This window comes from Salmo salar, chromosome 03, assembly GCF_965601325.2.
Source record: "Salmo salar chromosome 03, fSalSal1, whole genome shotgun sequence".
Taxonomy (NCBI): domain Eukaryota; kingdom Metazoa; phylum Chordata; class Actinopteri; order Salmoniformes; family Salmonidae; genus Salmo; species Salmo salar.
Window position 1 is genome coordinate 72835477 of NC_138293.1, and position 27398 is coordinate 72862874.

Consider the following 27398-nt stretch of genomic DNA (forward strand, 5'->3'; position numbering starts at 1 on the left):
AACACTAACTTTTCATAATGATGCCATTACAATACTGAATCACGAACATTGGGACAGAGTATTCCCAAAGTTTTTTATTTTATTTATATCTAATACAACCAATCACCTCTTGGCTCAGTAATGTGATGCCTCACCCCAACACATTAGGCATTGTCAAGCCATGGAACCCCATGTTGTTTCAAACACACAAACAAACCATTAAAATACAGTAGGTCAAACATACTGAAAGATTCAGTGGATTCAGTGGCGGGGACTGGCACAGCCATTACAGTAATTTGATCATCCTGTTGTAGAACTTCCTGCAATGCAGGAAATGTAAAACTTGTATTGTATTTGAGGTCACTTTGACATTTTAGACTTGATTTTCCCTAACAAAAAAGGTATCAACCTATTCAAAAATGCCACATAATAATTCCCATTTCCTGTTGCTACAGGATTATTTTCCTGCTGTAGTAAACTGGCTCAAATTAAGATCCTACATCTGTAGCGTGAGTGAGTGTGTTGGTGGTGTGTTGGGGAAGTCAACAGTAAACCAATGCTCCACACCAGCCAAGGCAGCCATATATAGTCTTCCCTGTGGCTCAGTTGGTAGAGCATGGTGTTTGCAACGCCAGGGTTGTGGGTTCGATTCCCACGGGGGGCCAGTACAAAAAAAAAAAAAATGTATGCATTCACTACTGTAAGTTGCTCTGGATAAGAGCGTCTGCTAAATGACTAAAATGTAAATGTATATCCATACTGCTCTCCCCCCATTACCAGGCTCTCTGCTCAGCAGCCAGGACCCTGCCCTGCTCAATTATTCATAGATTCAGGGGAAGACAGAAACATTCATGTTTCCTCGCCTCCTCTTCTAAAGCAAAGGAACAAACGAGTGAAGAGAATGACACAGGCCACCCATCCATTCCTCCATCTCTCCATTTCTCAATCGTCCATCTCCAGGATTATTCCGGTTTGCTCCACCTCTAGTGACAGAGGTGGAGTTGGTGGTTGGGGAGAGGAGGGCAGTAACTAACACTGACCAGACGGTCTGTTGCTGTTTGGAGATTTACTTCTGGGAGGAGGAGGAGATGGTGGTGGGTGGTACCCAGGAGTATGCTGCATAATCAGGGCCTGTCTTTGGATACACATTCATCTATATCAGGGGGCAGCAGGGAAATGTAAGCCAAAGGTAATTGCCCCGGATAAGAACATCTGCTTGGTGAATAAATATTCTAATGAGGGGAGCTCACAGGTTCCCCAGACTGATCCAGTGCTGACAGTCCTCCAGAGGGACAACAGGTAATGCTCAACACCTGCACCTCAAATGGGAGAGAGACGCTCCTTCCCTCCCTCCCCTGCCACAGTAACTAAATGCTGGGCGACAACAACACACACCACAGCATCGTGTAAATCTTCTCCCAGATTAACTGGGTTAGATAAAGATTCCAGGAGTGACAGCCAGGCCCCCTCTGTGCCACACTGTCCATGCCCCAGCCGCAACTTCTCCCAGCATGCAGCTGTGTGGCACAGGAAGGGAATGGCTGAGATGTGGCGATGAAAGAGGAGGGGTAGTCAGGCTAGATTGAGCGAGGGAGCTCCGTGGCACACACACACCTTCAAAGAGGTCTGCTCGCTCAAAGACATGGAGATGCCTTTCCCAATTAGCATCAAACCCCTGTTAGCACGTAGCACCTCACAGGAACACTTAATTGCTTTGACTGCTGGGTAGGCCTGTGTCGGACAGTTGTACTCTGCCTAAACTGCAGTACTATAGAGGGAGTAGGGGAGCCGCTAGGGCTCTACTATATGTCATGTTTTTGATATATAACATTCTGTATTATTCATACACTCGGCTGTTGCTTTAATGGAAAATAACAAATAATTCTGAGGCTCAGAATGGACTGAACTGGAGGCTGGTAGAGTCGAGTAGCTTCCTCCACAGCCGATTCTCCCCTCACTGAAATCCAAAACTGACCATCGATAGCCACAAGCACACCCTGCGTTCCTGCTATGCAACAGACGCAACCCAAATTCCACTACAGTTCAATAGCTTTATGATCAGAATGCCAAAAATTTGCTTTATGATCAGAATGCCAAAAATTGCTGCATTTTTTCCCAATCCTTAAGTTTACTGTGTCTTGGTACGGATGGTAGTGAAAAAATGTACGTCTGTAAATTAATATGGATTTCAAAGAGCTGCAATCTGCATTACTGTAGACATCTCAATGTAGAAGGGAGGAATAGCAGAGGGTAATGAGTGGGGATTGTTGTGGTGGGGAGGGAATGGAAAACCACACAGCAGACACAACTGATCTGACTAATTACCAATGATCTCATACACAATGAATTAGCACCTCTGGATAAAGCAGTGTACACACTCCTACTGTATGTTTTACACGACTTATTTATGGTCAAAATATTTTGGAGTGGAATAAAAAGGACTACCCTATGGGTGATAAAATGGGAAATAAAAACCCTTTAAAATACATTCAAAGAAGATATCCATAAACAGTGAATCCAAAATGTGGCCCACGAAAGTGTAGCAGCAACAGTTTGAGGAACTGGTCAAAACAAACAGATATAGCTTAACATGGTCCATACATGCCGGTTGGTTTAATTGTTAACTATGTCTGCAGGAGGGAGAAATATGGTAAGGTGAAAATAACATCCAGTTAAATAAATCTTTGGTGAGGAGGTTGAAAAGGGAGGGAAGTGGCAGGCTTGTATAGAATATGGTTGAACAACCCAGTGCTCTCCCATCAATAAAACAACACATGAAAGTTGAATAACCATCAGCTCTGTTCATGCGTTTGGGAGGTGTGACACACACCCCGACCACAACAGGAGGGAAACGGAACAATTGTAGATGTGTGCAAACACAATGCGACCAACTGCGACAAAACTGCACTAATGAAATCACACACACACACACACACACACACACACACACACACACACACACACACACACACACACACACACACACACACACACACACACACACACACACACACCAACGCATCTCTGAGCATTCACACACACTCTACCTCCCTCTGCAGTTCGAGGCAACACAATGGTCAACAAAAAGAGAGCAACTCTCTGTGGTACAGTACTCACCCAAAAATACATCATCATTTCGGATGTGGGACAGGTGAGGGTGCAGGCACAGCGGAGAGTGTGGGGTTGAGCAGTGGGACAAGTCCAGCCAGTTTGAGCGTCAGGAAGAGAGGCGAGTCCGACCGTTTGGAACAAGTGCTTTACTGGTCCCTCTTCCACTGGGGCAGCCCTCCCTCTCAACTGTTCAATGGGGCTCGACTAGCTTTCCCCTCTTCTCTTCTTCCTCTGCCCTTCAATTTTCAAAAGCCGCCTTTTTCCTCTTCTTTCAGCCTCACAGAGAAGAAGCAGACAGAGAGAGAGGAAAGCTTGGGAGGTGTTCTAACCTTTTTCTTTTGATACTCTTGCCTCTCCACGCCACTCACTTTCTCTCTCTCTCTCTCTCTCTCTCTCTCTCTCTCTCTCTCTCTATCCTGCTCTCTCTCGCTCCCTCTCTCCCTTGCTCTCTCTCTACTCCCTCTCCCACTCGATTTTCTCTCACTCTTTGGCTGGTGCTGTCTGTTATTGGTGAATGTGGAATCAGTCAGTACAGCGCGGAGCCTCAACTACAGCGGGAGCAGCCTGCGCCTGACAGCTGCCTCCAGCATTCCTCCACTGGAGCCGTGTTCCTCTGCATAGAGGAGTGCTGTGCTGCGCGCCGAACAAATCGGGATCTCACAGACGGTACTGTAAAATTCAGCATCCCAGGGTGGGGGATGGAGGTGGTGGGGGTTGGTGGGGGGCTGGTGATGGAGAGAGCGGCAGGGTGGGGGGGAGGGAAGAGGGTTTTCTGTTGATGATGATGCTATTGATGGTGGCGGGCTATCTGAGGCGGGAGTGAGAAGATCACTCTCCTCTTTTCACTTTCTGACTGACTGAGACGATGTACTTAAGTTATGGCAGCTTCAGCTGTACGAGGAGCAGAGAGAAAACACTGCAGGGAGCACCAATAAAGACTGAATGTACTGAAAGTATGCCAAGGGGAACTAGGAGCACCAGCTTATTCTCACTCTTTTCTACTTTTCTGCAAAGGTTGTGTGTGTGTGTGTGTGTGTGTGTGTGTGTGTGTGTGTGTGTGTGTGTGTGTGTGTGTGTGTGTGTGTGTGTGTGTGTGTGTGTGTGTGTGTGTGTGTGTGTCTATCTTGTTTCAGCTATAGGATCAACCAGAAATAGAGTGGTCAAGAAAAACGAAGGGGGTTCAGATGGACCAAATTGTAGTTGGTAGTCATATGCAGTAGGTATGGCATATGAAAGAAGAGTTTGGTTAGGGGTGAGAACGAAGCTCTGCTGTGCGGTGGGTGTGGGTGCCGAGAGACACGCTTTTGTGTGTTCTCCATCTGGCGGCTGTTAAGGGGAGGGAAGGGAGGGAGGAGGCTCGCCTATCTTTTAGACAGCATTGTAACAATGAGCCTGCCTCAGCAAATTTCTAAACATATCATCAATACACGACTGGGCGCTAACGCTTTTAATATTAACCCTGTGGCAACCAGGGCAGACTGCGGAGAGCTGGAGTGTTTCTGCGGCTTCCTCCACTGCTGGATCATCCAATAAAATACGTCCTGGGGGATGAGCTAATTTGTTGTAGGATCCTAAAGAACATTTGCCAGCCATAGAGAACATTGTGGTAATGAACAGAAGAGATATATTCAGGTTATGTTACCCATCAGTAATTGCCACATAAGGAGGCTGAGTTAAATTTGCAGTTTGCAGCTGGCTCTGAGCGAATTGCGTACACAAGGGGCCTCGTTCATATGGCGTTACTGTCATCTTAAATTTATCAGCAGTTTTTTTTCTTACCCCTTTTGTTTTCTTTTAAAAATGAGGAATTGATCGTTGAAATGTAAAACACCAGACGGTTATTTTAGGAACTCCAAATATTCTGTCAAATATAGCTCATGCATAAGTAATGCATTTCTCACTACTTTGTTTTTTTGTTATTGCTAGATCACAAGAGAGTCTCTCCACCACTGTGTACACACAATCTATTATTGTGGGCATTAACATACAAGTCATCCATATCTTTTTTACATGTCCACCAGACTCAATGGATTTACATTAGCAATCACGGTGGGTAAGCGCCCCCACTCCTCCATCAATCTCTGATGGGAAATAAAAATGAAATGCACTTCTCAGGCAACTCGGATTAAGGATCACGCTTTTATCAAATACTGAAGTCTATTTCAAGTCCTCCTCATAAATAACTGAGGGGAAGGAGAGAGAGAGAAGGAGCGAAGAGAGAAAGGGAGGGAGCAAAAGGAGAGACAGAGAGAAAGATGGAGGGAAGGAGGAGGGGGAAAGAGACAGGCAGAGGGGGAGAGAGAGTGCATCACGGACTGAAGCTAATACGCGGGGCACTTGGGGTTTTAGGGATTAGAAAAAAGGTAGAATGGAGAAAATAAGATGAGAATTTGAAGGCATTTTAGCATCAAATAATCCCCATGTCTCCTTTCCAGGGATCTCCAGCCCTCAATTACCCATGAAAATGGAAACAGAAAGGGAATTGGGAAGAAGATGGAGCGTCTGGGCCGAGACATGTTGTTTTTCTCCTCCTACTCTCCTACTTCTATTCTCTCACCAGCTCCATTTTTCCATCCTATATAGTGTTTACCAGGATGCTAGTGGCTTTCCCGCCCATTTAGATTTCCCACCAACGTCTAGACTCCCCCAGGGGACTCAGATGTCCATTATGGAGCCAAGAGCCTAAAGCTTTCAGAGAGAAAGGAGGAAGTAAAGGACTTAAATGCACTTTATTCAGCTCTAAAATGGCCACCCTCAGCTCAGCTCAGGATCTCCCCCCTTTTAAAGGAAAAATCCACCCAATTGACTTTTGGTATTTTTTTCATTAGTCCACTGTTGCTACAGATGATGCAAAAACGGATCATCATGATGATGTGGCAAGTGACACTTTGCTTCTTGAAAGTCCAATATCTTGAACACTTGACTGCTGACATGCAAAATAATGTGGGACTGTATCAACAGCGGACAAATGAAAAAATACCCAAAGATAGTTTTTGAGTGGAGTTTTCCTTTAATATTTCATGGTAATCCTAGTGCTTGTTAGCAGGAATATACCCATATCTGCTGTTGGACCATGCCCTGTTCTTCTCATCTTTACAGTGAGAGCATTGAGCTATGGTCCCCTGAGCACTTAGCCCAGGCCCCTGCCTTGAGCACGGGGTCTTAAGGGTCTTGGTATATACTAGACATGGTTCTCTCACCCCAGCCCCATCCCCATTTCTCAATTAGTCTATGGTGGCTGGTCTCAGCTGCTTCAGCTAATGGGCTTTGTGCTGGTTGACCCAAAGACAGGAAGAAAGGATTCTCCATCCTGTGTCTCGTAGAAGGACTGTCTCTAATGACACTTCACTTTAAAGTGTTACAAGAACAGCTGGTAAGGATCCACAGATGTACTTTATTCACAGGTAGATATTGCTATTTCTATATGAGGAGGATCAGACTCATAACTAAGACTTCTGAACAGGTGGAAACATCCTCAAAGGTTTTAGCGCTGGGGAAATAGGCCACCGCACAAAGAAGGATTTTAAGGAAATATACTTTAAAAGTGACATCACCTGAAATTCTCTGAAAAACGTCAGTGGGTGCTCTACTTTCTAATTGCAGCAAAACATATTGTCAATCCCAATATATGAACTAGTCTTTGAAAATGAAAGAAAGAAAATACCCAACATCAAACAAACACATACAGTACACATACATTGAGTACACCAAACACAGCAACACACACAGACTGTATTGTATAGTCTGATGTTAATAACGCAGTGTTCACGTGACATCTTGGCAGTGTTCAGCAACAGTAATTAGGGGTTGTGTGAGACCGAGGAGGGGCCTGGGCCCCTGTGTGTGATGCTGATATCACTCCGGGGCCAGACCTGGTGTGTCAGTCTGTGTGAGAGGCAGGCACAGTGAGTACCGTACTGTACACTGCCTGCCACACCTTGCTGTCACAGTGTGAACGGCAACACAATACAACACAACACACCTTGTAATGAACAAGTGGTCCACACTGTTCCTCTGTCCTTAGAGCAAGGCACTGCAGTCAAGTCAATGCCACAACAAGCAGCACCAGAACAGACAGCAGGAACGACATGGAGAAAAGCTACACGACAGGGTGGCTATTATCTTCATTACCTACCTACCTACCTACCTGTGTGTGTGTGTGTGTGTGTGTGTGTGTGTGTGTGTGCGTGTGCGTGTGCGTGTGTGTAAAATGGCACCAGAAGAAATGGCAGCAGTTTTACGGTCTCCTAACCAATTGTCTATTATGTGTTTTTTTACGTTATTTGTAACTTATTTTGTACATAATGTTTCTGCAACCGTATCTTATGGCAAAAAAAGAGCTTCTGGACATCAGGACAGCGATCACTCACCTCGGATTAGACTAACATTTTTTCTTCAATAAGCAGGACGCACAGGATATACTCCAAACAGCCGACAAGGCCAACATCTCAGTTATTGGCAAAAGGAAGAGATGCAGGTACAGAGAACACTGATCAGGGTGCCTCGTAAGGATCCACAGAAGGTGAGAGAGAAAGCTGCCGTTACCGTCAATATTACTCGCCAACGTGCAATCATTGGACAATAAATTAGACGAGGTACGATCACGAATATCCTACCAATGGGACATCAAAAACTGTAATATCCTATGTTTCATGGAAAAAGTGGTCAGATGAAGCAGATGCTAAACTACAAGACTGTTTTGCTATCACAGACTGGAACATGTACCGGGATTCTTCAGATGGCATTGAGGAGTACACCACATCAGTCACTGGCTTTATCAATAAGTGCATCGAGGACGTCATCCCCACAGTGACTGTACGTACATACCCCAACCAGAAGCCATGGATTACAGGCAACATTCACACTAAGCTAAAGGGTAGAGCTGCCGCTTTCAAGGTGACGGACTCTAACCCGGAAGCTTATAAGAAATCCTGCTATGCCCTCCAACGAACCATCAAACAGGCAAAGCGTCAATACAGGGCTAAGATGGAATCGTACTACACTGGCTCCGACGCTCGTTTTATGTGGCAGGGCTTGCAAACTATTACAGACTACAAAGGGAAGCACAGCCGCGAGCTGCCCAGTGACACGAGCCTACCAGACGAGCTAAATCACTTCTATGCGTGCTTCGAGGCAAGCAACACTAAGGCATGCATGAGAGCATCAGCTGTTCCAGACGACTGTGTGATCACGCTCTCCATAGCCGACGTAAGACCTTTAAACAGATGGCCTGACGGATTACCAGGACGTGTGCTCCGGGCATGTGCTGACCAACTGGCAGGTGTCTTCATTGACATTTTCAACATGTCCCTGATTGAGTCTGTAATACCAACATGTTTCAAGCAGACCACCATAGTCTCTGTGCCCAAGAAAACCAAAGCAACCTGCCTAAATGACTACAGACGTGTAGCACTCACATCCGTAGCCATGAAGTGCTTTGAAAGGCTGGTAATAGCTCACATCAACACCATTATCCCAGAAACCCTAGACCCACTCCAATTTGCATACCACCCAAACAGATCCACAGATGATGCAATCTCTATTGCACTCCCTACTGCCCTTTCCCACCTGGACAAAAGGAACACCTACGTGAGAATGCTATTCATTGACTACAGCTCAGCGTTCAACACCATAGTACCCTCAAAGCTCATCACTAAGCTAAGGATCCTGGGACTAACCACCTCCCTCTGCAACTGGATCCTGGACTTCCTGACGGGCTGCCCCCAGGTGGTGAGGGTAGGTAGCAACACATCTGGCACAGTGATCCTCAACACTGGAGCCCCTCAGGGGTGCGTGCTCAGTAACCTCCTGTACTCCCTGTTCACCCATGACTGCGTGGCCAGGCACGACTCCAACACCATCATTAAGTTTGCAGACGACACAACAGTAGTAGGCCTGATCACCGACAATGACGAGACAGCCTATAGGGAGGAGGTCAGAGACCTGGCCGGGTGGTGCCAGAATAACAACCTCTCCCTCAACGTAACCAAGACAAAGGCGATGATTGTGGACTACAGGAAAAGGAGGTGCGAGCACGCCCCCATTCTCATCGACGGGCTGCAGTGGAGCAGGTTGAGAGCTTCAAATTCCTTGGTGTCCACATCACCAACAAACTAGAATGGTCCAAACACACCAAGACAGTCGTGAAGAGGGCACGACAAAGCCTATTCCCCCTCAGGAAACTAAAAAGATTTGGCATGGGTCCTCAGATCCTCAAAAGGTTCTACAGCTGCAACATTGAGAGCATCCTGGTATGGCAACTGCTCGGCCTCCGACCGCAAGGCACTACAGAGGGTAGTGCGTACGGCCCAGTACATCACTGGAACTAAGCTGCTTGCCATCCAGGACCTCTACACCAGACGGTGTCAGAGGAAGGCCCTAAAACTTGTCAAAGACCCCAGCCACCCCAGTCATAGACTGTTCTCTCTACTACCGCATGGCAAGCGGTACCGGAGCGCCAAGTCTAGGACCAAAAGGCTTCTCAACAGTTTTTACCCCCAAGCCATAAGACTCCTGAACAGGTAATCAAATGGTTACCCGGACTATTTGCATTGTGTGCCCCCCCCCCCAACCCCTCTTTTACGCTGCTGCTACTTTCTGTTTATCATATATGCATAGTCACTTTAACTATACATCCATGTACATACTACCTCAATTAGCCCAACTAACCGGTGCCCCCACACATTGGCTACCCGGAGTATCTGCATTGTGTCCCACCACCCGCCAACCCCTCTTTTATGCTGCTGCTACTCTCTGTTCATCATATATGCATAGTCAGTTTAACCATACCCACATGTACATACTACCTCAATCAGCCCAACTAACCGGTGCCTGTATATAGCCTCGCTACTGTATATAGCCTCGCTACTGTATATAGCCTCGCTACTGTATATAGCCTCGCTACTGTTATTTTTCACTCTCTTTTTTACTGTTGTTTTTATTTCTTTTCTTATCTATTGTTCACCTAATACCTTTTGTTTTACTTAAAAATTGCACTGTTGGTTAGAGCCTGTAAGTAAGCATTTCACTGTAAGGTCTACACCTGTTGTATTCGGCCAATGTGACAAATAAACTTTGATTTGATTTGAGTATGTGTGTGTGTGTGTGTGTGTGTGAGTGAGTGTGTGAGAGAGAGAGAGAGCGAGAGAGAGAAAGAGAAAGAGAGAGAGAGAGAGCGAGAAAGAAAGAGAGAGAGAGGAGAGCAAGCCTTCCAAATCGTTTCTGGTATTGTAAATGCAACAATACTACAATTGTAAAACATGTAACATAAGTATACTTAGTGAAATTCTGAAACTGTGTAGATTTTGTAGGATAAATACTGACCGGTTAGTGATATTTGAAAGTCTGAAGCCTCAGTATTATTGTCAGTGACTGGTGGACCCTGAGAAACTGTTGTGTTGTCCCCTTCTCCCCATCAGCCAAGAACAATAGAGACACCTTTTCAATGAATTAAACCCCTTTTAAAAGGGAGGTGAAAGCCACCTCTCTGACAGGTAGGCTGTTTGATGTCTTTGTCACTTCCTCTTCCTTCAAAGGCTTCAGCTCAGCACACGCCACCATGCTCTGAATCATTTACTGTGCTCTCTCTCTGTGTGTGTGTGTGTGTGTGTGTGTGTGTGTGTGTGTGTGTGTGTGTGTGTGTGTGTGTGTGTGTGTGTGTGTGTGTGTGTGTGTGTGTGTGTGTGTGTGTGTGTGTGTGTGTGTGTGTTGGTTTATATTGTTGTGTATGTGTTTTGTGACTGTGAGTGCGTTGAGTTGACTTTTAGGACATATTTTGGTATTCCTAACAGCAAAGTCGCAGGAAACGTATTTCTATACTGTAAACTTTTTTCTACAACATCCCTTTTTATGTACCCTAATTTCTTGCTGTAACTTTTACATACCATGCTGACTTCTTGTGGTGACCACATAGGACCACACCCATACAGACAATAGGATGCCAATTGAACACGTGGTGTAGCAAACTGTTGGAAACACACACTTGGAGAGAAAATGATCTCCAGCATTGTGTTTGCCCTGGAGACACAATATTTGGTTCATAGTTCTCTCATGAGGATGGTTCTAGAATCCCTCACTTCCACAGTTTTGGATTCCTGCCATTTTGGTAACAAAAACAAGCCAATTCATATACAGTCATGGTTCTTAACTGCATGATAGATCTATCCAAATGTAAAGATACATAATAACGTTGAAACTGAACAGAAAATCAATTAACTTATAACATATAACAAGTTACCCATCCTGAGTTTGTCAACATTTGTTATCCCTGTGTGACATTACTGAAAGCCTGTATGCCAACTGACATCAGCCGATTTATATCCAAGTCTAAACCAACATGAAACTTCCTTTTGACAGAAAGGGTAAATGCTTATCATTCATAATTAACCCAAGTATCAACTTGTACTCTCAAGCCCTTAATTATAATCTTGTAATTTTCGTTTAGGCTGTCTGCATGAAACTACATTTCATGAATTATTTAGCTGGTTATGCTCTTTTCCCAAAGGGAACTAGACTGTCTCTCTATAAGAACCTCAAAGGCAGAGGAAAAAACAACCACATATGCCTTCACCTCTGTATCTAGGGCCAGAGAAGAATGTAGAAGACTTTGCTGACGTCTTCACTTGTACCCACATGGGGCTTTCTTAGCTTCAGCTCAAACCTTTAGAGGAACCAAAGCCTTTCAAAAGAATGAAATACAACAAATGGCTTAGATGTGGTGGGGATTCCTAGACTTAAAACTTACTGTGCAGGACTTTCATATCGTGGAACATATAACAACTTCAGATAACAAGATGTCAACAGTAGGGGCATCAAACCCAGCCACAAGAGACTGCAGGCAGAGATTCATCCACCTCAATTCTCCGCTGCACCACGGAGCCACGTGAGGCGCTCACTACAAAATGGAGGTAAGTGTGAGAAGTAAGTGTGATGTGAGGGGCCAGAGCTGCTCTTACCAGTCTCGTGAAGAGGGGAACTCCTAAATGCCAGAGGTGCTCGTTGAGCAGCCCACTGTACACCACGTTCCCGAAGACAGCAATGCTTCCTGATTTACACAACGTGTTTCCTACAGGGACACAAACAGGGAGGAGAGAAAACACAGAGTCATTCAAATGGACTACACTATACTCCAGCAATGTACTAGGCTTTATTAGCAAGAATGGAAAATTAAATCATAGGAAATCATTGCACAGCCACAGGAATTGAAATAAAAGAAAGAAATAAGAAATATAATAGAGAGCACCACATTGATTGTTATGAATATTGATTTCAGAGGTTTATGATGAACAGGGAAACGTAGCTGCTGTGAAATCGATAGCACAAGTACATGTGTTCCAACTGCATATGATGGAGCCTCCAGCTAGCCTAATGAGATGCTTACAGTGATAACATCAGTGTGTAATGATCAGAGGTGCGCTGAAGGAAAGATCTGTCAGAGAAAGTCCATACAAAGCCACTCATGACTGTGCCTCATACGGTATGTTACATACAGCTCTGGTTAGTCCTTGTTCCATCAACACAGGAAGTCAAACTCCTTGACCCTCGAACTCCCGTTCCCTCCATCCTCCACCCCCCTTAGTCGCATTACCACCTCCATTAGCACACTCTCCATGTGAGGACAGTCAGACCACAACATTGGCAACCCAGTATGAGACGTAAGCCCAGCCCTCAGCCCTCCTCCTCCAGCCCTGGCCACAGTGACACGGCTGCTGTGTATGAATGGCTTCTGCCTGGAGAGGAGAGAACCGCTTTTAGTTAGGCCCCTGCAGCAGCTGAGGAGCCAGCCCACACACTAACACTAAGGTCCCCACAACATATGATTTACACTCACACACACTACTACACGTCCCCAAGTATGATGAACGCAGTTCCCCATTGTAATTTCTGCACAAAGGAATGCTGCAAAGGGGAGGTGGGGGAAACTGGAAGCAGTGCTGACAAGCAACACATGCATTATTTAAAAACAAAAGTAAAAAATGGCCATTAAAGTGTCAGTGGTGCTCTCGGCGGCTGGCGGTGGAGGTGGCTAGGGCGCGGTATGTGTATTACTGTTATTAATGGGCCAGGCGTGGGGGGCATGGCTACGCTGTGATTGCTTTGCTGTTGCCATCCAGGGTTCACACCATTTTTTTTCACCCATTCTTTTTCAAGACCGTGTGTGCAAGTGTGTGTCTGTGAGTGAGTGAGTGAGTGAGTGAGTGAGTGAGTGAGTGAGTGAGTGAGTGAGTGAGTGAGTGAGTGAGTGAGTGAGTGAGTGAGGGAGGGAGGGAGGGAGGGAGGGAGAGAGAGAGAGAGAGACAGAGATACACTGCAGGCCGGGAGCAGCGTCAATGAGCTCCTACTGCTAATTAAGAGAGGGGCCTTCCCCAGCGAGTAGCAGCACAAGTGCTTCTATCATCCTCTGATACAGTGTCATGTTCTTCCTAAATACAGTGTGCTGGGGATGGGGTGGACATATTGGAAATACTGATGATGATGCTATACTTCTCTGAGAAGAAAGAAGACGACATTGTGGTCCTGTGACTAAGTGTTAGCTCTCTCCTCAGTTCTGACACCACTTCACTACAGAGGAATTCAAAGCGTGGGGAAAATCAAGCAATCAATCAATACAGTATCCCTCTAGCTACATATTCATAAACAGAGGATGGCTCGAGGCAGTTTGTCACATTCTTCTCTGTAACTGCCTCTGAAATGTAGCCAGAAAGTAAGGTGCTAAAAAAACATTTGATTTCAGCTCATAGTTCCACTATTTAAAAAGAGCATGTGGAGCATTTCTTCCATTTAATAACATGTGTTCATTCTTTAATCTGGTGACGTGGTTATTGGTCCGTCTGTGTTAAAGAGTTGATATTCTGTTTTTGGTGCCCATGTCTTTTTTATGTTAGTTCCTCTCAGCAGTTGTGTGCTTCTATCTTATCTGCAGACTCAACATTATTGAGGCCAACCTCTGATTAATTATTAATTGTGTGATTAAAATGTAGAGAAGGAGAGGGGGGGTAGGAGAGAGGCAGGCGGGGGGGGGGGGGGGGTAGCAGCCTGTATCCTTTCTACATCATTGGTGTCAGTCTCCACAATGTTATTATCCAGACCTTCATATTACATTTTTCATCGCTATCTTTATATATGTTTTTGTTACATATCAGAACGGGGCATTTGGCAGGAAGCTTCTAACAGAGCGTAATGGCCAAATCACAAGGCACATGTGATGGTGATGTGATGGTGATGGGGTGGTGGGTGTTGTTTTATTAAGTGAGTGATGCCGTCTCTTCGACTGAGTGTGCCTGGCGTGACCCTCCTCTGGATCGGTATGTGACTCCCCCTTTCATCTCAGAGTCACACAGACCAGAAAGACATCATGAGGGATTTGGAGCCCAACACTTCCCTGCCAGACTACAAGCAGCATCAGCCATATGTAGCTTACTTCACCAAATGAGGACCTAAAAAAAATGTGTACCTCTCACTGCAAACCATAAGCAGTGCATGCAGTGTAGTGGTAGTCATTTGTAGCACAATACAAAGCATTGAATGAAGTAAAAAAAACTAAAATGTATCTGTCAATTATTGTCAAAAGTGTTTGCAATAATTTAGGTGTTGGGTGAGATTTTTTTTAATGAACCAAATGTGCAGTGTTTATCTGCTTATGAGTGTGTGTGTGTGTGTGTGTGTGTGTGTGTGTGTGTGTGTGTGTGTGTGTGTGTGTGTGTGTGTGTGTGTGTGTGTGTGTGTGTGTCCTTCCCTGGCCACTGCTCTCACATGTGCTCCCCTGACAATGCAGATGGAGGGGAGCTGGAGCACAGAGCTCCAGAGTGATGCAGCTCAGAGCTCCTTGTTTCTAGCGACAAGGCACATTGCTGCAATGCAATAAGGGCAAACAACACTTTTAATAATTCAGGGCATGATACCGTGAGGGGGGATGGGTGGGGGAGAGATGCCTTAGAGTACCGCAGAATGGCTCATTTAGCCCCTGCCGCGCATTATTAAAGTTGTGTCGAACCCCCTCCTGAGTCCTTCCTCAAGTCTTTTCCCCCTTCCTCATTCCAAAAGCCTGCAAGGTAACCAATAAGAGCTAGCAACATTTATAAACAACAAAGTACCCTGCACCTTGGAGGAGGTAAACAATGGTGTTCCTCTTAATCTCTTTTTTCCGTGCTCTCCGTGAGTCCTCAGGTCCAGAATTTGTCATTGCTTTATCCTGTTTGAACTGTAGTCCACAGAGCCTTCTCATTCCGGATTATGTTCTGCCTGAGCTATGCCCATGGATGCATAAAAATGTGGGGAATGAGTCCTCCTGTGTTAATGACGTATGATGGTATTACTCTGGACATGTTCAAAGAATGATAATAGTACTTAATAAGAAAGAAGATTCCTGCTCCAATGTGCTTTCCCTATTCTACATTAAAATAGGTTGACGCTGAGATAAATAGGCTTGTCTACTCTGTACACTACACAATTGCTCCAAAATAATACAGTTGGATTCAGATCAAAAGCAATGCATTGGAGAATTTTAAACCAAATATGTTTTCCTTTTTTCATGTCAATCACATAAAATAAGTATTACAAAATGCAAATTGCTACCTTGTAATTACTAATTAAATGCCAGAGAACAATGCACAGGCTATAAAATAATCAGATAGTGACAGGTGCAGTAAACACTGCTGCAGGGTCCTCTTAAATCATAACAAATGTTTCCTGAGAGTGCAACATACGCCGCCACATATGTAAAATGCTGCAAACCAGGGAGAAGAAAAACCTGTCCATGAAAGTCAGAGGCGCTATGGTAGACATAGAGTTTGATGATAGACCTTGTAAATCAGTGCAGCTGGAATAGCCAGCCAGCCAGTCAGCCAGTCAGTCAGCCAGTATGACTCTTTCTATCTCTTTCTCTCTTTCTGCCTGACATTTTAGCTGCTCAACACAGAGGTCCCATTTTCTTCAAAGATATGTACATTTGCCACGTTTGCTCCTGTTGTTGAGGCTGTAGGGCTGATCTGGTCTGATCCTAACAGTGAAACCCACCAACGTACTGAACTACCACAGGCCTCCCGCCACCCTCCCTCCCTCCTCCAGGAACCCAGCAGTAGGAAGAAAGAACGAGGTCCCTGAGGTATTCCTCCTCTCATAACACCAGCCCTGTTAATAGATGAGTCATTACATTCAAAGTGAACAATTATTTTAATACCATAACATATAAAAAAGAAAAACGAATAAAGGCAGATATATAGGCTGCATATACTGTAGCTTGCATAGCGCCTATGAACTTTGATCAGAGCTAATGTAGTTATTGTGTCATATTGAGGCGGTAGGGCCAGCGGAGGGAGGGAGGCTCCAGTAGTAGAGTGTTCTCCTCAGATAGCTCCAGCTACAGTAAATGCCATCTCCTCTCCCTTTCTTTTCCTTCCCCTTTGTTCTCCTCTCCTCTCCGGTCCTCTCCCCTTCTCTCCTCTCCTCTCCTCTCCTCTCCTCTCCGGTCCTCTCCTCTTCTCTCCTCTCCTCTCCGGTCCTCTACTCTCCTCTCCCGTCCTCTACTCTCTTCTCCTCTCCCGTCCTCTACAGTCCTCTCCTCTCCCGTCCTCTCCTCTACTCTCCTCTCCCGTCCTCTCCTCTCCTCTCACCCCTTCTCCCCTCTCCTCCTCTGTCCTCCCCTCCTCTGCTCTACTATCCCCTCCTCCCCTCTCACCCATTCTCCTCTCCTCTCTCCCCTTCTCCCCTCCTCTCCTCTCCTCCTCTCCTTTCCCCTCCTCTCACCCCTTCTCCCCTCTCCTCTTCTCGCCTCTCACATCCTCTCCAATTTTCTACTCTCCTGTCCTTGTGCATTATGAATGGAGCCATGTTCAGTCACGGACTGGCTGCACTTTCTGAACTTTCGCTGAGTGAGTTCTACTGGCTCCTCTACTCTTTAATCATTCCCCATTAGAGCAGAGGCCTGTTGACTTCCAGTATGGAGATGAATAAGGCTGTAACACCAGCACCAGCCATATCTGGCTGCAGGCAGGAAGGAAGGTATTCACAGCACTAATAACAAGCCTGGGCCCCAGACCCAGACCCAGACCCAGACACAGCTGATGAAGAGCACTGGATCTGGGGAGGAGGACGAGGAGGAGGAAGAGAGCCTCTGATGGTGGATGACATCAGTGTCATCAGCACTGGAACTGTTATTGATTTAGTATCCTTCAAAACTATTACTGACGTCATCACCATCATCTTCATCACCCTTCGTCATCTGATGATAAGAATTTACTTGGCAGCCAACAATAAAATGTACAAAAAAATAAATGAGCTATTAAACTGAAACTATAGAGCATGAAATACTTGACAAACATTCACATTTTTGGGAGCTTTTTAAGAATGTTTTATTCAAAACTGCAGGAGAATTCTTGAGGTCCTGGCAATTGGAGAGAACTGGGAGAGACAACAGTGGATGGAAACACAGCACAATGTCTCTATGTCTCCACTGTAGCCTGTGCTAAGGTGGACTGGTCCACTCAGTAGAATGGAGTTATGACGAAGGGCCTTTAGGATTGCATCAGACTATTGATTGCTAGCAGCACTGAGAGACGTGGTTTACCATCGTTATAAACAACCTTTTTGTGAAGTACAGTTTGGGGAAACAAATGATTTTATTTAGTAGATTTTTGGATTTGACTGTTGAATAATTTATGGCTACACAACCCTTGGCACGGGGAGCGAGAAAACCCCCACAAAGAGCACATATCAAATGCTATCATATACAGGCCTGCATACTTGAATGCTTTCTCTTTCCAATAGATTTTCTACCACTCAACCTACATCGGCTCTGCTTTGTCAACATCAGTTGAGTGAGAAGTCCCGAGGGCCAGAAAATCTCCTGTAATCTGCCAGACTTTTCTGCCATGTATGGCAACACTTGTTTTCCTATATCCCTCTAAGTGTTATTGAGTCTGCAAACTCTGACATTGTTTTATCAATTTGGATCCAGTATCTGGGTGAATGCCCAGTAGGGCTGTTTGAATGACTTGAACTGTGGTGAATATTATACCAGATGTATTCCTCACCCAGATGCTCTGTATTAATTGATTGATAAATGACAGAATGATGTCTATGTAAACAAATGCATGTATTTTTCATTTGCCCTATCACATCAGATCTTTTCACATCAGATATTTTTCAGAGCTGATCTGATTAGTCAAAAGACCAATTAGTGAAAAGAAGATCAGAATTGGGTTACCTGTGTAAACACAGCCTATTTGATCTATTTATGTCCTTGGTCAGGGGCTGATGACAAGTGTCTGTTTAAGAGCCCTCGTGGCAAAAGGTGGATAGCATCAGGTATCCTGCACTGAGGAAATACTCGAGCAGCAGCTCACACAGTGGGGGAGGTGGTGGAGGAGGAGGTGGGGGGTCTATAAAATATCAAAGCAGATCGATTAGCCAGACCTCATACCATAGAGGGAGGGAGCCATACAGGGTCAAATCAGGTCAAGGGACAAAACAAAGCACGCCTAATGATATTTTTCAGATTTCTGGCATAGATTATTTTCTTAATAACGATAGAATAAATCATATTTTGACCTATTTTGTGGGTAAATTCATCCAAATTAGCATTATTGCCATTTTCACTTGTACCGAAGACAAAGTGTGAATGCTACAGTGCCGCAGCAGTCGTTCCTTCCTGAAAAATAAAAAAGAATCACCAGGGATGATGGCTCTCACATCGTGTTCCACATTCATGTTGTCTAGTATCGGCTTTATAAAGACCATGGCCCGCTCAACTGCACTCCAGAGGCAGAAGCTTACTAACTGAAGAGAAACCAGGTCAACTGATAGGGGAATTGTATTGTTATCTTTATATGTGCGCCGCAGATACAGTGGTGAAACTCTTGTTAGCGACTCTGCCGTTTACAAAGCAATCAGACTGGGTTATTGACACGGGAGGAGTGGCGCTAACCTACAGTAATCCACTCCATGTTTGCTAATGAATGGCTGCGCGGCTTGGTGCCCTGGCTATAGCTATGCCACGGATAGAGACTGAAGATGGAGAGAGCTCCAGAATAAACAGGAACAGGGGAGAGAGTGGAGGGACGGGGGTCTGGGGTATGCGATGGGGAGGAGGGGGATGTTGCCCTGTCTTGACATCCCATCATGAGACCCCTTGGCTGGGCCGGTCAGGGAGGGGAGGGAGGGGAGGCTTGCTGCTGCTTGCTGGCGATGCAGAGTCTGTTTGCTGTGCATCCATCAACCTCTGTGTCCTGCCGAGGCGGCGATCGATACTCAACACAAAAGCTCATTGATGACAGACAGCTCTTGACAAACATATAGCATTTTTTCTGTCTAGTATAGCAATAATCTCCAAGGTCAGTGTGAGTCATTCAAGACGGTGGAGACACAAGGAGCTCATGCGAAGCGCCGTGAGACGGCTTCTTACGGGCTGAAACAAAGGGATTGCGCTGATGTATTTTAGTCTCTATTTTACTTCTTGGCACATTGTTAGGCTCCACATTATAAAGAGAAGGACAGGCACCGTGAACATGACAATTGGCAAAACTGTCATGCACTGTCAATCACTGACAGCAAAACCCCAAGGACACTCCACAGACCAGGAAGCTAATGGCTCCAGATCATTGGTTGCTGTTGCATTGAACGTGACATACTGTAAACCATCGGAACCCGCCACTGTTGATCTAAAAGGAATTTATACCTTTCAAAACACACGTCTCACAGTGAATGTAATATGCGTAGATCTAAAGTCCCCATACAGCCCTTACTTCCCCCTTCCCCTCCTCTCCAATCCACACAGACCCGGCGCCAGGATAAAGTGACTAAGGGGGCAGTTGAAATCAGTGAGGGGTCACAATTTTGGGGGGGTTCTTGCATTGCAATTATATTGAATTCTGCTTACATCATGCTATACCACAAACAAAGTTCAAATGCCATGACAGGTAGGGTAGAGATTTCGTGCCAATCTCTGCTGGACAGCACATTACACACTAAAGCATGGCCGTTTTAGTGATACATATAGGATACAAGATAGATAATAGGGCAATTCACCTATTACAAACAGCCTATGTGACACACAGCTGTCTTACCAAAACAATGCAAACTAAATGCTGAAAGTAGTAGCCTAGTTATTCATGCATGCAATAAAAAAATGACAGACAAAACTGCGAATGTGAACGAATGGGAACAGAACAAAACAGCGGTACCAAGTAGGCCAAGTAAACAAAATATCAGATGGATAAAGGCATGACACAATCTATAATTAGGCTAGTTACATTAACAGTAAACAAACACAGTAAAGAAAAGGTGAATGGAGATCCAGATAACCAAAACAGCCTACAGCCTATTACTGTGAGACGCAGCCATGCACTGCTGTCTTGCAAAACAAATATGCCTATAGGCCCGCTTCAGACATGGAAAACCATGCAGCTCATGAGTACAGCAACATGTTGTGATATGGCACAATGCACGTTTTTGAATCAAATTCTGTCACATGGAATGACGCTGGAGAAATGAAGCAGGTACGGGGAGTAAAACATTTCATAAATAACGGATATGGATCAAGACAGGAACACCGTCAGCAAACAGGTAACACAAACAAAAGACAATCAATGCAGAAGCGGGGAACAGAGCTGGGGAACTGACAAATATAGGGGAGGTAATAACAGGTGATGAGTGAGTCCAGGTGAGTCCAATATCGCTGAAGCGCGTGACGAGGGAAGGCAGGTGTGCTTAATGGATGGAAGGAGTGTGTGATGCAGGGCAGCCTGGCGCCCTCAAGCGCCAGGGGGGGAAGAGCGGGAGCAGACGTGACAAATTCGAAAACGTTTGCAATACGTACAGTTCCATTTACAACCACGAAAACCAATACACTACCAAGAAAACAATAATAGAATGTATTTCTATGATGAAACATACCGATACGTAGCTATATTTTGGGTACGTCATTTGTGCTCTTGCATTGAAATTATATTGAATTCTGCTTATATCACGCTATACCACAATAAATCAAATCAAAATCAATCAAATCAAATTTATTTATATAGCCCTTCGTACATCAGCTGATATTCTCAAAGTGCTGTACAGAAACCCAGCCTAAAACCCCAAACAGCAAGCAAAGCATGTGAAAGAAGCACGGTGGCTAGGAAAAACTCCCTAGGAAAAATAAACATAGAAGTTCAAATGCTTTTGACCAAGAAATGACAGGTTGGTAGGAAATCTCCACTACGCTCTATCAGCACCATGGACAGTTTGGACACACCTACTCATTTAAGGGCTTTCATAATTTTTTACAATTTTCTACATTGTGGAATAATAGTGAAGGTATCAAAACTATGAAATAACACATATGGAATCACATAGTAACTAAAAAGTGTAAAAGTGTAAAACAAATCAAAATATATTGTATATTTGAGATTCTTCAAAGTAGCCACCCTTTGCCTTGATGACAGCTTTGCACACTCTTGGCATTCTCTCAACAAAAAAAACATATTTTTTTCCCAATATAAATTTGCCTGCATCTTTATGTGCTCTAATATCATAGACTCATTTATTTGGGGCTAATTCCCCACCTGAGTAAGTGTAAACTCGAAACATTAGCTAGCTCACTAACTCTAAAGATAATACCCACTCATTGTACCCATGTATTAATCTAAAGGTACATTTAGATTTTAAAATTGTATACAATCAGAACACTTTTCAAGTGGCTCACTTGACACAGCAGCAGGCCCCATCAAAGCAGGTACAGGAGTCAAACACTTTCATTACAGGAGTCATGAGGATAATGTACTTTACTGTTTGACCAAATCATGGTTTTAGCCTCCTAAAAAATGGGACGTTTTTAGTAAGGTGAATGAATGTGCAGCCCACATCGATGCAACCAATACATTTTTTAACTCCCACAGCCAGCTGTCAAAAGGTTGAAAAATGTGACTAAATGGTCGCAGTCTGGAGCCCTGCCTTGTGGGATTTTCTGCCTTGAGGCATACTCTCTAACTTTCATTTTACTTCAACAAAAAAGGTCTCCATCTTCGCAATCAACAGTAGCCTAGGCCAATGCTCCTCTCTCACTTTCTCTCTGTCCTCAGCAGCAGGCCAACAGTGACAATTTGGACAGCTAAAACATTTTTTTATTGTCTTTTTATTTATTTAATCTGCAGAATGCTGGCAAATACCGGCTAACGGAAAACCTGCGCCCCAATGGCTTTCCATAGCCCCCCTACCAGTGGAGGCTCCTCAGAGGAGGCAAGGGAGGACCATCCTCAGTGAATTTCATAAAAATAAAAATAGTGAAACATTTAAAAAGTTATCCTTTTTAGATAAAACTATACCAAATATATTCACGTCACCAAATAATTGATTCAAAATTCAAAAGGCACTCAAACATCTGAGCTATCTTTGTTGCAGGTACATGGTAACAGTTGAATAAGATGAGAAAAAGCAGAAACCTGCACACTGTTCTTGCTAGTATCACTGCTCTTTATTAAGCTTTACGTATCGGCCTCAAGGCCTTGAGTTCAGACGAAGGCCTTGAGGCCGATACGTAAATACAAAATAATTGATTAAAACACACTGTTATCTAATGAAGGTCTACAGTAGCCTCAGCAGCACTCTGTAGGATAGCACCTTGGTGTAGTCGGAGATCAGCTAGCTTCTGTCCTCCTCTGGGTACATTGACTTCAATAAAAAACCTAAGAGGCTCATGGTTCTCACCCCCTTCCATAGACTTACACAGTAATTATGAAGACTTCCAGAGGACATCCTCTTGCAGCATGAACTGACATGTTGTCCACCAAATCAAAGGATCAGAGAATGAATCTATTACTGGAAATAAGCTACAGCAAGCTAGCACTGCAGTGCATCAAATGGGGTGAGTAGCTGACTCAAAGAGAAAGAAGAGAGAGAAAAACAATGTAATGTACTGCCACTGGGGCCCGCCAGGGTAACTGCTAAACTGCTTGCTGCTGAATGTAAACTGCACACCTTGATTCTCTCGACCTGTGCACCAACGTTGTAAACTTTCATTCATAGGCTAGGTTGTAGCAACCTCATGATGGGTACAAGGAAAATATTAGTATCATGTAGTAGACTAAACCTATCGATGTTACATTGAGCTGAGTGACTGGAGTATGAATGACAGTCATCCAATATGCTGTTATAGAAATAAGGCCATTTTAAACGGAACCGACCGCCACTGCCTCCTACACACACCCATTGTGCTGACAGAGCAGTGGAGATACAGATTTTAAGCTAACCTGTCACTCAATCATTTTAACTTTTTTCTATTTTTATATAGGCACAAAACTAAAACTGAGGAGGCTCAGGTTTGAACTGAGGGTGCTAAGCCCGATTTTGCTCCCTCGTGGAGCCGGGTATGACTCCATTATACCATAGTTATTATGGAGACTCAGACGGATAGAGAGAGAGCCACACATACATAACATGGGGACCTACAGGTGTGAGTTACGATGGAGACTTCCAGTCATAATAGAAGGCCAGGCTTCCCCCCCAGGCCATCCTGCCAGCTGGCCAGAATGAGTGAGAGTGATGCCCGAGCAAGGCAGGCCCATTAGGGAAGTGCTGCCTGGTGGTGAGCAGAGCTGAGCGCTAGCTAGGAGCGGTGCGCAGGCCGGGCAGGCTAGCTCAGGTAAATAAAGGCAAACCGAGGCAGGCAGGCAAAGCGGGGGCACCCAGATTTATGCGGCTCAGTAATGCACACACTAAAGTCAGCCCGCCATCCAAAGGCACACTTTACTGCCAATCTTATGAAGCATTAGCTACTTCACCATGCTGATGCATTCCATCATTCTCTCACTCTCTCTCTCCTCTCGCTTAATCCCTCTCTCTTTCACTCTCTCGCTCCTACTCTCTCTCCAGCCTCTCCTCCCCGTCCCCAACCACACCTTTTCTCCCCTTCTCTTCATTCTGCCAATGGAGACAAGTGACACATCGTTTTTTTTAAACTTCTTTAGTCACGTGGAGTTACGAGCCAATTGCAACGGAAACCAGTGGAAGAGGAATGCAATTGAATGCCAGTAGGCCTACATTCCTTGATAATTCATACACATTTTTTCAATAGGTAGATGTATATAGTTATTTTTTTTAACAACTATGTGTGATATAATGCTGTTTCCTACAGGCAGAACGTAATTTGACAAGCAATGTGAATACTGTCAAAAAGTCAAGAGTATGATCTTACAAACGAAGCTCCCAAGAGCCAATCTTCAAAATGAAGTAAGGTGCATGTGAGGCTATGGTCTATCAAACCTGTCAGCCAGTACATCCATATACTGTAGGCTCCTTGTTATACAACCTGAGATATGACTGGTTCACACTGCCCACCACATTGGAGTATGCCTGGGCAGTGATGTAGTCTACGGCCTCACATAACCAGACTGACCAAGCATCAGAGGCCCTTCGACCGTGGATGGCTCCAGTCAAACAGAGATAGAGACAGAGAATGGCGAGGGAGAGAAGGGAGAAACAGAGAGAGAACAGTAGCCTCTCCCCTATCAGCTCCTATTCCATCAACCATCTCTACAGATTAGACAGATAGCTGTAGACACACAGACATCAGATGTACAATAGTCAGATAGTCCAGCAGAAAAAAAACATAATAGAGACAGAATGAGATACAGGCAGCCCAGTCCTCCAGAGGGGCACCAATGAAAAGGTGGGGATGGGCAGACAGGCATACAGTAAATCATGGAGAAGCTACTCAACGGTATAGCGCTATGGAGTATGGCTGCCGGGTTGGGGAGAGTTAGCCGCAGCGTGCATGAGCTTGCCTTATCAATGCTGACAGGCAGACAGCCCGTTTATAGGAAAAGGAAAAAAAGCATCAAGGAAATCCTGCTCTTGTCTATCCCCAATTGAATTACAGCTGTGATCTGAGAGGGCCAGGATGATATCCTTTGACGAGAGGGACCGCTGTATATCTGTAAAGTGTGTCCCCCAGGTCTCACGTCCTACAACTTTTCCCATCTATTTGTATTTGTTCCCCTTGCTTCAAGTTAAAGCCCTGCAGCAGCCCACAAAATGGAGAGAGGGGAGTGGGGGCAGGGGGAGGAGAAGGGGGTAGCTGGGAGAGGTACTGCTGGGAGAGAGCAGGGCGTAGAGCACAAGACCCTGTGATGTTGACTGAATACTAATGTCGCACAACGTTCCCCAGCAAAAGATGTAGAGAGAAACAAAAACTCACATTCACATATGCACACACACACACACACACACACCACACGCACACACACATTGACACACATACAGGGTTGGGGAGTAACGGATTACATATACAAATAGATGGGCAAAGGGACGTGAGACCTGGGGGACACACTGCACAGATATACAGCGGTCCCTCTCATCAAAGGATATCATCCTGGCCCACTCAGATCCCAGCTGTAATTCAACATGTAAGGGATTACAAAAAAACGGTAACTGTAATCCGTTACAAGCAAAAATGTTGTAATCAGATTACAAATACTTTTGAAAAAACGATATGATTACTCTGAGGATTACTTTTAAATTCAAAAAGGAGGTTAACAAAAAAAATATATTTGACACTTCTCTGTTTTCTCAATGAAATTCAAATCAGTATTGAAAAAAGGCGCAAGTTTAAGTTTGTTCCACCTGAGCGAGTCTGACCACAAGCCAGAGACCACTATGATGACACACCAAATGGGTTTTATGGATTGCGGGAAAAGAGCGGAATAGGTTTTTGTAGGCTACAGTCCAAGCTATGTCTTCCAATGGTACGACTGCTGTCAGCATCCAAAGAATATCCAATTGAATAAACGCTTGGAGGTAAGGATGACAGCAGTGGTGTAGTCTATGGCGATACGGATATCACTTATTGTTATCTACATACATTGATGAATCACACTGTTTTAGCTATTTACGCCTTACGGATTGTGGTTGTTGTGGTTGGCTGTTCACAAATCTAAATGTCTATTTGAACCCAATAATGATTGAATTCAAGAAGTTTAAGCTGCATATCAATCATTGTTTTTGAAGCCAGTGGACAGCCAGTGAAAAATGCGCTCTTGCAACTTGCGGTCCAACTCATCCCAAACCATTTCAATTGGGTTGAGGTCAGGTGATTGTGGAGGCCAGGTCATCTGATGCAGCACCATCACTCTCCTTCTTGGTCAAATAGCCCTTACACAGCCTGGAGGTGTGTTCTGGGTCATTGTCCTGTTGAAAAACAAACTAAGCGCAAACCAGATAGGATGGTGTATCGCTGCAGAATGCTAAGGTAGCCATGCTGGTTAAGTGTGCCTTGAATTCTAAATAAATCACAGACAGTATCACCATTAAAGCACTCCCACACCATCACACCTCCTCCTCCTCCATGCTTCATGGTGGGACCCACACATGCGGAGATCATCCGTTCACCTACTCAGCGTCTCACAAAGACATGGCGCTTGGAACCAAAAATCTAAAATTTGGACTCTTCAGACCAAAAGACTGATTTCCACCGGTCTAATGTCCATTGCTCGTGCTTCTTGGCCCAAGCAAGTCTCTTCTTATTATTGTTGTCCTTTAGTAGTGGTTTCTTTGCAGCAATTCGACTCATGAAGGCCTGATTCACGCAGTCTCCTCAGAACAGTTGATGTTGAGGTGTGTCTGTTACTTGAACTCTGTGAAGCATTTATTTGTGCTGCAATCTGAGGTGCAGTTAACTCTAATGAACGTATCATCTGCAGCAGATGTAACTCTGGGTCTTCCTTTCCTGTGGCGGTCCTCATGAAAGCCAGTTTCATCATAGCGTTTGATGGTTTTGCGACTGCACTTGAAGACGCTTTAAAAGTTCTTGAAATTTTCCGCATTGACTGACCTTTATGTCTTAAAGTAATGATGGATGGTCGTTTTTCTTATATATATAATTTTATATATATATATATATATATATATATATATATATATATATATATATATATATATATAATTTTATATATATCCATTGATTGTTGAAGAATATAACTTATAAATGCCTCATGAGCTTAGTTCAACTGTCACACTCCATGACAACCCAAAATATAAGCTTGTTTTTCTCCAATGTTTGTAAACATTTTAAATGTAAACAAACACTGTATACCCTCATAACATGGTTAAAACAATCATTTTGATATCATGGATGGTCAGTCCTTGAGTCCTTGAATCCACAACTCTTAATCTGAGACTGGTTACATTTCTCCAGGCCCATCCCTCAGCTTTTTACCCCAAAAAATGCACCCATCCCTCAGCTTTATTGCTTTATTAAGTGTCACCAACAAAAAGTTTAACAATAGGCCTATAGCAAATGCAGCATAATCAATGAGTCCAATCAGTCCTCTATGACA

General features: G+C 44.5%; 1 protein-coding gene across 8 annotated transcripts in view; it reads right to left on the reverse strand.

The window, feature by feature from the left end:
• The window catches only part of LOC123741697 (RNA binding protein fox-1 homolog 3), a 385849-nt gene that overhangs the window by 117489 nt on the left and 240962 nt on the right, over positions 1-27398 (reverse strand). For 5 of the 8 annotated variants that reach the window (XM_082971476.1, XM_082971477.1, XM_082971473.1 and 2 more), the window contains one exon: positions 12045-12154. In XM_082971476.1, the coding sequence (XP_082827602.1) occupies positions 12045-12154 (110 nt within the window). Of the gene's footprint in view, positions 1-3096; positions 3757-12044; positions 12155-27398 lie in introns of those variants that run through there. The other 3 variants (XM_082971479.1, XM_082971480.1, XM_082971478.1) reach the window with 2 other exon arrangements.